The 11929-nt window shown below is 39.4% G+C and overlaps 1 protein-coding gene and 1 pseudogene across 1 annotated transcript; both read left to right on the forward strand.

Annotated features, from left to right (window-relative positions):
- The first annotated feature begins 4618 nt into the window (after positions 1-4618).
- On the forward strand, positions 4619-5068 carry LOC122404401 (activity-regulated cytoskeleton associated protein 2-like). Its single transcript, XM_043408337.1, has one exon. The coding sequence runs from the start codon at positions 4619-4621 to the stop codon at positions 5066-5068; it is 450 nt and encodes a 149-aa protein (XP_043264272.1).
- A 2388-nt stretch (positions 5069-7456) lies between these two features.
- Positions 7457-9051, forward strand: LOC122404400 (annotated as a pseudogene).
- The last annotated feature ends 2878 nt before the right edge of the window (positions 9052-11929 follow it).

Below are 11929 nucleotides of genomic sequence, written 5' to 3' on the forward strand. Positions count from 1 at the left end.
AGGGGTTACGCTACCCTGAGATTTAAAAAAAAATCGATTTTTTTTTGTATTTTCCTTTATTGGAGTTCAGGGAATAATTTAAGCCATGGTGGATGCAACAGCTCCCAAAAATAGCCAAGTTACAGTGCTTGGAAGGTCGTGCGGCAGTTGCCGTTTCGGAATAGGTAGCGACCATCCGCTTCGCGGGAGGATTACCTAGGCCTTTTTTTATTGTTTTATTTCCAGGCTACGGCAGGGTGCCTTTGGACATAGTAGGGTCATTTAAAGCTTTAGGGGGTTAATTGCATTGGTGTAAGGCAAATGTTCGGAAAGATTGACTCAGTCTTTCGATCGCATCGTCAGAGTGAACGTCGTGCTTAGAAGTTTCGAAAAAGTCTTAGTTTTATTTCATAATGTCAAAACGTGTATATCTTGATCAGAAGGGTTCGAGAAAACATTCTGGACGTGCTTCTACGAGCCATAAAAGGAAACTCATCCTGCAAATCGCTATTTGATGGAAAGTGAGGAAGCTAGCACGAGACGTCAGCGAAAAAATTAAAAAGCGACTGAAGATGTCGATATAGTAGTTGACGCAACGTTTGGCTACCGCATAATAAATTTTGTAGCAGTTTCTCGGCTATTAGTGAGGCAGTGAAATGTAACGTGTGTAATGGCAAAGTGAAATTCACAGAATCTGCTATTCGTGGACTTGGTTTTAAAATCATATGACTTGTAAATCGTGCCAACCTGTGTGTGTAAACTCAAGTCCTCTCATCGATGCGAAAGCATACGATGTGACAGAAGAATTGTCTTTGCTTTTCGATTACTTGGACTTGGTTTGGCGGGAATAGATAAATTCTGTGGAATAATGGACATGCCGAAACCTGTGTTTCATTCATTTTACGACAAATAGTTCAAAATATTCATACCGCCGCAAAAAGTGCGTGTGAACTATCAATGAAAATGCTGTGAATGCAGAAAAAGAAATGAATTTACAAAAGGGAAACCCGGAAGGACTAACTGTTTCAGGAGACGGAACTTGGAGAAAACGGGGATTTTCTTCTCTTGTCGGAGTAGCAACTATTATTGCACATTATACCGGCAAAGTAATAAATGCGGTAATAAAATCACGCTATTGCAAAGCATGCGAATTTTGGAAAAAGTATGACGATACTGAGGAGTATCAAGAATGGAAAGAAAAACACAGCGAACAATGTTCAGCCAATCATACAGGATCTGCAGAAGATGGAAGTTGATGCGGTAACAGGATGTTTGCAGCATCGGAGGAAAAGTATGGTATAAGATACACAAATTACATCGGCGACGGAGATAGTAAACATACAAAGGGATTCTAGACTCAAAACCTTATGGTGACGTTATTGTGAAAAAAAAGAATGTATTGGCCACGTCCAAAAACGAATGGGTGCGCAACTCCGTAAGTAAGGAAGGAAAATAAGGCCTTGGTGGTAGAGGTAACTAACTGCCAAACTTATTGACGAATTAACCGTTTATTATGGCCTAGCCATCAGAAGGAATTCAAATTCATAGAAGAATGAGAATGCAATTTGGGCCACCTTCTATCATAAATTTCCACTGATAAGAATCCCCAACATGAGAAGTGCCCTACTGGGAAAGATTCCTGGTGCTCATGGCAGAAAGCGCAGGCTCACGAATCTCTGGACAATTACATACACTTGGACCCAATTTCAAAAGATGTTCAAAAAGCTATTCGACCAGTGTACGAAAGATTGAGTACAATGAATTATTAGAACGTTGTTTGGGAGGTTTTCACGCAAAATAACAATGAAAGCGTGAACGCTCTCATTTGGTCTATGGCACCGAAAGTCACTTCCAGCGGTGCGAAAATTGTCGAAATCGCAACAAACATTGCAATAATATATTCAACGATGGATATAACAATATATTACTTATCATGCAAATATGAATTTAACAATTGGACCGAGCGCGCAACAAGCCTGTCAAAAGTGGGACACGGATCGCATCACAATTGCGAATCTAAGAGCGCAGCAAGCAACAAAAGAGGCTAGGAAACTAAAACGAGCAGCTCAAAAAGAATCTGAAGACATACTTTTGCTGCCGAAGAGACACTGTATGGCCCAGGCATTGCCGATTGAAGGTAACACTAAAATCTTTTTCTCTAACATCTGTTAAAGTCACACTTTTCCTTCTTTTCCGTTTTTCTCAAAACTACATTTTTACAACTGGTGTATCAAAAATCTCCGAAACTGTACGTCCGATTTACTTCAAATTTGATACACATAATTCTAACAACATTATCTATCATGTAGCATAGGATTTTTTTGATACCATATCCCAATTGTTTATAGTAATGTTTGAATTTTGCCTTTTTGGTAAAAATTTAATGTTCATTTTCACTTTGCTCGCATTTGTACAAAAATGCTTTTTTCTCTCAATCCCTATGCTACACGATAGATATTTTATCAATGAACAATAAAACTATGGGTTTTTTAGTTTCAGATAATCCTGGGCATCACAATCCGTTACACCGTCTGCGCGCGTCCTGACGGAGGAGTTTTGCCGGATAACGGATAGCTCGGCCATTTTTTAATATTTTTTTGTCAAATTTACACAATATGTCCTTTAATGTATGCCCTAACCATAAATAATAATGAAGTAATTGTCACATTCATAGTTTCGTAGAAAAAAATTCGTAAACTTTGATGTTATTTCGGCCGCCTCAGGGTGGCGTAACCCCTTAAGTTATATCCAAACAGGTTTCAGCTGCGTAAATCTGCGATTTTGGTATTGGGAGCATTTTTTCTGTAACGTTGATCAATGTATGAAATATCTCGCTTTCATTTTGGGTCATTGATATTGTCTTAAATAGAGTCATATATTTTTTAACTTATTATTTTATTGTATGTGTTATTTTCTACAAAAAAGTACTAACATATTTATATCAGGAGATCATTAGTTTTAATTTAAAGACTTAATATTAATATTCAAAAGTCTCCGAAAGTAATAGTTTTTCGACATAAATATGTTAATACTTTTTCGTAGAGAATAATACATTTAAATGTATATGATTCCGTCTAGTCATGTCTAGTCACCTGATTGGTAATTTTTACATTGACATCCACCTATTCCGCGCGCCTGAAAAGCGGTCCGTGCGGAGTAAGCAGTACCAATGGGGGTGGAAGGCAAGACAAAGATGATTTTGCAATGTGGTGGAATTTCCGCCAGGCTTGGGCCCCTGGACATGACCTGGTCAATGGCCATTAGGTTCAGTCTCTGGGCCCTTGGAAATTGCACAAACAGTGACTAATACACCATCCATGGCAGTGTGTTATATATGCAAAACGAAACCATCGGAAATGAACAATTTAGATGCCATAAGAAATAAACCTGAAGCTGCAAATGCCCTTAACTTGGGATTATCACCTCTACATGCACGAATCAAGTTTATGGAATGCATTCTGCACATTGCATATAACTCATCATTTAAAAGTTGGAGAACAAATATACGCACCAAACCACAACAACTTGAAACTAAAAAACAAATACAAGAAAAATTCATTAAAAAAATGGGACTGAAAGTGGATGTTGTAAAACAGGGCATGGGTACCAGCAACGATGGAAACACCTCCAGAAGATTTTTCAGTAACCCAAAATTAACAGCGGAAATAACAGGGGTGGACGAAAATTTAATCCATCGTTTCTCAGTTATATTACAAGCAATAAATAGTAGCCATACAATAGATTCTGAAAAGTTTGGCATTTATTGCAACGAGACTGCCCATTTGTACGTACAGCTGTACAGCTGGTATAATATGCCGAATACAGTACATAAAATACTTTTACATGGGAGCAAAATAATAACAGCTGCTATGTTACCAATAGGAATGCTAACCGAGGAAGCTCAAGAAGCAAGAAATAAAGACTATAGAAAATATCGGTTGAAACACTCAAGAAAATGTTCGCGGATATGCACCAATGAAGATACGATGCACATGCTTCTAGCTTCTTCCGATCCGTACATAAATAGTTTTCGAACAGTGCCAAAGAAAATGATGTTTGAACTCAACAACGATGTGACAGCTTTACTTGCAGAGGACAATGATTAGGTAATTACAAGATAATAACTACATAATATAACTATCTTTCTTTTTCATATTTAATTTAAAACGCATTTTTCTTTACAAATCAGAAAACTATTTGTTACATTTGCATAAATGTGACTGTTTGCAACGAAAAAAACATTTCTTAATTTCTCGTCTTTTATCACAAATTATTACTTCATTTTGGATCAGTCATTTCATTTTTTTGAAATTTTTACTTCAGATTTATAATCAGCGTCCTCAAAAACATGGGAATACCAATTTTTACGCAAATTGAATCTGTCATATTGATGCTATCGTATTTTTTCCTTAATATGGGTAGTTTGAACCACTGTGCGCCGTGGCAAAACCGTACGTGTAAAACCTCGACCGTATCGCGAAATCAAGTGTAAAAGTTTTATCTTTGTTTTTTGTGAATAATAAACCACATTCCCGTTACAATTTGACGCCCAACTAGAGGCCACGTTAAGTTCATCACGGCCACCAAGAAAGATCCTAAATCACCTGGTGGAGAAGTAAGAAGAAGTCCAAGGAACATGATGACTGTCGAAATGGACGACCAGCTAAACCGCTTGCTGGCCACGCTGACAACTCGGCAAACATCCCCACCAACCACGTCACAGGGAAGCTTCGAGCGCTGCACCACGCGTTTTGGAGGATCAACGAACAGAACAAGGGTCGAAGAATTCATCTCGACGATCTCGATTTACAAAGAAATCGAAAACATTTCTGACGTAAATGGGATCAAGGGCCTTCCACTACTACTGGAAGACGAAGCAGCGACATGGTGGCACGGCGTCAAAGAAGATGTGACGACATGGGCTCAGGCCATGGATCTGCTGCGCGCCGCATACGCACCAAGAAGCCCGGATACGCCGTGTACGCAGAATTATTCGCAACAAAGCAGACAGAGAACTGTGCGACTGACGTATTTGTTCGCTGAATTAACGCACAAACACGCAGAAGAGATTCAACTTGACATGATATAGGTACTCTCTCCTGAAGCTGCGCATACGCGAGAAAATCCCGCGGTGTTCAGTAAATAATTTTGAAGAGCTCATAGGGAAAGCAAGAACGTTTGGAAGCTCTTGAAGAGGAAGCAAGGGAACAGCAGGAACCATTCGGCAAACCCTTACCGACCCAAGTAAAAAAACTTGTAAGATGCTCGTTCTGCCGAAAAACTGGTCACTCGTTCGAAGAATGTCGGCGAAGGAAAGCCAAGGAACCAACGAAACTAGAACCACCAACTCTCCACTGTTATGGATGCGGAAAACCCCGGAGTTATAGGAAGTCGGTGTCCGCAATGTAGCCAAGCCACTGTATCCAGCATCCAGACGGCAGATTTCTGTTCCGTGAGCCTAGCCCAGGCCCGAAATCGTCCAACGGCCCGGATCCAAATCGAAGGATTCGAAGGCCACGCCTTTTTTGACACAGGGGCAAAGGTGAGTATCGCGAGTGATAGCCTGTACAATAAACTGGCAGCAAATGGAACCAATTCCAGCAGCGAAAACTCCTGATTGCTCTAGCGGATGGACATCCGCAAATACGGTCAGTCTATGTGCAGATTTGACGGTCCAGCTCAAGGATCGAAACATCAAATCCCCGTTCATCGTGCTACCCGGGGCAACCGAAAACCGGACTCTCCTAGGCATCGATTTCCTCGAAACAGCAGGAATCATAATAAACGCAGCACAACGTTCATGGAATTACGTGGATCACCCAAAAATCACCACTTTTTCGAAGAAGAGCCTCCAGTGAAAGTATCGCAGCCAAAATCCAAGAAATTCCCCAAAAAGGAGTTGGCTCTGGTAGGGACGCAGAAGCCGCCTGCTCAAACACCCGAAAAACGGATGCCTGACGAAGAGGATTGGAGCGAGATGTGTCACATGCCGCCACTTCTGTCACCACTACCACCCCACTCCAAAGAAGACTCAACAAACGGATATCAGCACTCCACAATCTTGTATCCCAAACCATCCCAACGCCCAAGCCGAGGAAACGCGAGTATCGCGAAATCAAGTGTAAAAGTTTTATCTTTGTTTTTGTGAATAATAAACCGCAGTCCTTTTTTATGCGATTTTGTTTTTGTGCGATTAGTTTTGTTGCGATTTTTTTTCGTGCGATTTATTTTTATGCGGTATATGAATCTTAGCGGCGTTAGCACCAGTTTAATGTTTCCTATCAATGTACATATACACTGCCGCTCATAAGTATGTGGACACTTAACGCATTCACGAAATTTGTGATATATTATGTATATTTCGATTATTAAATAATGTTTGTTGCTAAATTCTATTAGTTATACGTATGTAATGTATTCTAGTAGTGCTAATTTAACAATTTAGTTATGCAATTTACTTAAATAAATAAAAGTAATTCTATCCGATGGGTGGAAAACTGCGTTATATGTATTTCGTTGCGTGCGTACGGTTTGTAAGGCTATTTTCTCGCAGTTTACGATTACTGCACCACTTGAGTGAGGCCTGTTGCCTTCTTCAGAGTAACATAAACATTTGGAAATGTAATTCGAAACGAAAGACTGTTAGATAAGAGCACAGCGATCACTCTAGTGATCTGCCTAGATCAGTTCAGTTTAAATACTTGGAAGAGCACGATGGGCACGAAAAGAAACGAAATAAGCGTCGAAATGCGTTCGAAAATATTTACTTTATCGAAAGAAGGGTATTCTATAAGGAATATTCCCGAAAAAGTAGGAGTTTCGAAGTCTTGTGTGAGCTACAGCATCAATAGGTTCAGTGTTGCAGAAGTTTGTTCCTCTGTAAAAAGACCTGGAAGACCCAGAAAAACAACTGAGGCAGAAGATCGTCATATTATAACTATAAGTAAAAGAAATAGGAGAGACACAGCCCCCGAAATAACTGCAGAAATTAATAATTATAGGGACCGCACAATTTCGGTTTCGACAGTGAAAAGGCGTCTTAACACGTTCGTTGCCCAGCGCAATTCGGTTGAGTTTCTCGCGGGGCCCAAATCCGACTGTTGGAACGCCGAAACATAAACAGAGCGATAAGCGGGAAATAGCAAGGATGTAACTCGAGTTGGCACTCGAGTAACGTTTTCGAACCTTCGATTCATAACAAAGTGTGTTTAGTTCTGAAATGGGGAGAGCGATAAGGTTTTCGGCTAGAGGACTGTCTGTGATCTCACGGCAGTTATCCCAGATCCTTCATTTAGTCAAGAAGCATACTTTATTTGAGACGCACGTCGGTGACTTTTTATCCTCAAAATGTTCGTTGGATGTCGTAAAAATATAATTGAAAGTGAGGAGAGTAGTGATGACGAAGTAGTGAGTTTTAGAAGAAAGTTATAAATAGAATTTCATCGAGTTCAAACTCCGATTCTGAGGAATCATATGCAAGTGAAGACCTCGACGACATTTTGGAAGAACTTGCTATAGACGAAGAAGAGCAGCTGAGCTCTGTTCATGATTTATTGGACAATATCCAGTGGAACGAGTTTGCTAACAGGCAACAGTCATTTACGTTCACCGGAAAAGATGGGCTTCTGATGGATTTGCCGTCTGATATTAGCGCAAGTGAAGTGCTTTCGCTATTCTTAGACGAAAAAGTGATAAGCCTTTTAGTCACAGAGACTAATAGATATGCAGAGCAAAAATTGCATCAACAACAAATGGCTGAGCATGCTCGACTGAACAGGTGGAAACCCACCACTTCTGCAGAAATTATAAAATTTATAGGACTGATGATTTGGATGGGTCTAGTACAGACACCGCTTGTGAAATGTTGGTCAAAGGACCCTATCTACAACTTTCCATTTCCGCGCAGCAAGATGTCCCGTAATCGTTTCGAATTACTATTAGCAAACTTGCATTTTGCAAATAACGAAACGATAGAAAAGGGTAGCAGACTTGGAAAAGTTTTGCCACTCCTAAACCTATTGACAGACAACTTTCAAAAAGTCTTTTCACCAGGTGAAAATATTATAATCGACGAAACAATGGTTCCTTGGAGGGGACGACTAATATTCAGACAATACATACCAACCAAAACTCATAAATATGGTATAAAGCTTTTCAAATTGTGCTCCACCGAAGGGTATACATGGCCTGCAAAAATATATTCTGGACGAGACATCAGCGGAAGAAGGCAAATTGGCATAGCTGAAAACGTCTGCATTGTACTTGCAGATAAATTGATAAATGAAGGAAGAACTTTGTTTGTCGACAACTTTTACACAAGCTATGAATTAGCAGCCAATTTTTAAAATTCAAGACGCATGTCGTTGGTACTGTGCGATACAACAAAAAATTTATGCCACGTTTGTAATGTCGTACCCATTGAAGAGAGGTGAAATGATAGCAAGAGAAGATGACAACGGTATTGTGGTGCTAAAGTGGAGGGATGTTCGCGATGTTAGGATGTTATCAACAAAACATGCACCTATTATGATTTCAACCTCGGATTCTACTCATCGCGGACGTCCTCCTAAACAGAAACCTTTGGCGATACTGGCATATAATAATGGAAAAAGTGGCATCGACAGGAGCGATCAGATGGCGTCATATGCCACAACGATACGAAAAAGTATCAAGTGGTATCGGAAATTAGCACTGCACTTGCTTTTAGGAACAAGTATAGTAAATGCTCACATCGTGTACCAGAGAGCCACAAATAAAAAAATTGAAATAAGAAAATTTCGGGAGCTCCTCGTTGCCGAATGGTTGTCCCCGGAAAATGCTACGCATAGAAATAAAACAAGGAACGTGTTCCATAAGCTAGAGATTCGTAGGAATCAGCAGGGCAAGCCTATAAGAAGGATGTGCGCTCTATGTTACCAGAAGAGAAGGCAAACTGCTGAACGTCAAGAAGCGAAAAAAAATGTAAAAAAAACTACGACCTATTGTTTCAATTGTCCAAAATACCCTCAAATGTGTTTAGAATGTTTCAACGCACACCATACGACATAGTATAATGTAATATGTTATCCTAAATATAAATTAGTAAACAGTATAGTATAATATTTATATTTCAGTGCTTATTCCATTAAATTCCTTTTAAAAATCCAACTGAAAGTACTGTAGCGGCCATGTATAGCCACTACGCCCTTGCCAGAGTATGAATGGGAATGGAATGTAAGGATAGTTTTAAGCTTTCTATTTTTCCATTTTCCCAGGGTCTCGTGCGAGCCTGGTCGTCCTGTTAAACACTTGGCGACCAAAGCCGTGCGAGGCGTCTGTTTTCCCTCAAGGTTTCGCCTGGGCCTCGGACCACCCTGATCCGGGCCCGGCGAGCCTCTTGACTTTTATGACTCGCTTTCGCTAAACTTTTCCTATACTGAGTATTTTCCAGTTTCGTTTTTCCGTCTTTCTGTCCTGTCTCTTTTTCTCTACCTTTGCTATTAGGGTAAGAAATTGTATATATTCAGGGGACGTGAGAAGAAAGACCCCCAGTCTATTTTAGACCCGAGTCTGGCTAAGACGTCGCGCGTTTGCGAAGCCAGTGTTATTAACTTTGACCTACGTGTGGCTACACCCCCGACACCCGCGGAAATAAACTCTTTAATAATTGTTGGGGTAGATTGAGGTTTGTCACTTGAACCTCCAGCCCCCTCAGTACTATTAACTTGAATAAGAGAGCGTCACCCATATTTGGGTGACGGGGCCCCCACAGAAGCATACCCGTCACCCAGATCTGGGTGACGCGGCGACGAACGTGTTAAGGAGGGCGGTCTTAGAGGCTGTGTTGCAGTGAAAAAACCATTCTTAAAAAAACAAAATAAGAAAAAGAGGCTTCAGTGGGCTAAATGCCATAAAAATTGGGCACTGGAAGACTGGGACAAGGTGTTATGGTCCGACGAATCGAAGTTCGAGGTGTTTGGCTCCAAGCGACGTGTTTTTGTGCGCCGAAAAGTTTCTGAAAAACTAAATGACAATTGTGCAGTGCCCACAGTTAAGCATGGGGGTCGTTCTGTGATGGTATGGGGATGCTTTGGGAACAATATGACTGGAGATTTAGCAAAAATAAACGGAATTTTAAGAAAAGAAGGGTATTTGAACATTCTGAGAGAACATGCAATTCCAACTGGACATCGCATAATTGGCCACAATTTTACATTTATGCACGACAATGACCCGAAGCACACTTCTACAATATGTAGAAATTATTTACTGCAATTGCAAGAGAATTTTGAAGTGAAAATGATGGTATGGCCACCCCAATCGCCCGATTTGAATCCCATAGAAAAACTATGGGATCACATAGATAGACAAGTTCGAAAACGATGTCCCAAGTCAGAAAAACATTTGTGGGAAATCTTACATTCTGAGTGGAACCTCATTGACACAGAAATAATGAAAAAGTTAGTAGCCAGGATGCCACGACTGGTAAACGCGGTCATAAAAGCACGCGGTGGATACGTAGACGAAAAGGAAATATAATAATTTTATATAGTTATCGGTGAGATATTTAATAAATTATTACTCAAATATCTTCTCTAATACTGTACGAGCTAGAATACATGCAAAGTAATCAAATTTACCAAAGATATCATAATTTTATTCAGGTAGATATAAGAACTAAGGAAGTGTCCACATACTTAGTAACTGACCTATTACGATATATACCACCGGAACATCATGATTTCTTCAAATCCCTTTCACACGCACAAAATGTAGATGAGTAGTAAATTGTTTTGCAATAAATTTATGTTCGTAATTTTGTACGTTATGTAGTTAAAAAATGTTTTGAATGGCATGAATTATGTTTCCAAAGTGTTTTAAAGATATGTAAAATAAATTCAGTATTGTTTTTTTTTTTTCAATTTGAAGCATCTTAAATTATGTTGAATGGACTTGGGCGCCTTCAAATTTTATAATGAATCTGGTTGTGTAAGAGAATGTTTGCCTTGTATGCAAGTTGCGAATATTCACACGGTATGTACGTTGCGCAGGAGATCGTTGTTACACCGAGAGGCCGATGTTTGAATGAGGATTGATTAGAAAGTTGTACTCCGAGACGGACATTGTGACAAGCAATAAACTAATATTGTTTCAAATAATTAATTTGGTTCTTTTACAGTTGTTATTTTGAAAGTGGCCTAACTCCATTCTTGATAAGAAAACGCATATTATTCACTTAATAATTGTCACTATTTTAATAGGACTATAAATTTAACACCCTTAGATACACTTAAGCAGTATGACTCATTAGTATCCTATACGTATATTTTTAAATTCATTGAAACGCAAACCTTTAATATCTCGATTTGAAGATAACGGACTTACAAGAACCATCGCGAACGGTCCGGCTTTGATTTTGATGAAACTGTGTACACTTATAAAGCAGCCAAAAATAATCGACACGTATTTTTTTTAGCTGCGGTAACTCGAGTTAAGGGGTGAAACCACCCCTTGAGTTTTGGCTCGAAACGGCTATCTCGAAAACGGAAAGACATACAAAAAAATTGTTATGGGCGAGGTTGATGGGTTCTTATGTACAATACCATGGTGTTAAAAATTAAAAAAATACCATTTGTTTATAACAAAAAAAATTTATTAACTTCATTTTCATTTTATTGAAATTTTCATAATGACAAAAAATGACGAGCATTTTATTCCAAATCCATTGGTATGCGATTTTTTAAAATTGCCTCCTACAGTTTTGCAGATTTTGATGATTTACATCTTGCGCGCACATCCATTATGGTAGTAGCCGTTCTAACTTTGATTTTAATGAAGCACTGTAGGCTTGCACTACTTCTAGAGGACAAATCGGGAAAAAGACAAGAATACCATTTGTTGATGAGGCTTCGTTAAGAAATTATTAACGTTTAAAGTTCCGCCCGTACTGAATTTTTTCTCCGAAATGCCC

Source organism: Colletes gigas, unplaced genomic scaffold (assembly GCF_013123115.1).
Source record: "Colletes gigas isolate AHSC1104 unplaced genomic scaffold, ASM1312311v1 Colletes_gigas_Sc00304, whole genome shotgun sequence".
Lineage (NCBI taxonomy): Eukaryota > Metazoa > Arthropoda > Insecta > Hymenoptera > Colletidae > Colletes > Colletes gigas.

Excerpts from the sequence above, each read along its gene's own strand:
- LOC122404401 (XM_043408337.1), top strand. The coding sequence starts at position 4,619 with ATGACTGTCGAAATGGACGACCAGCTAAACCGCTTGCTGGCCACGCTG.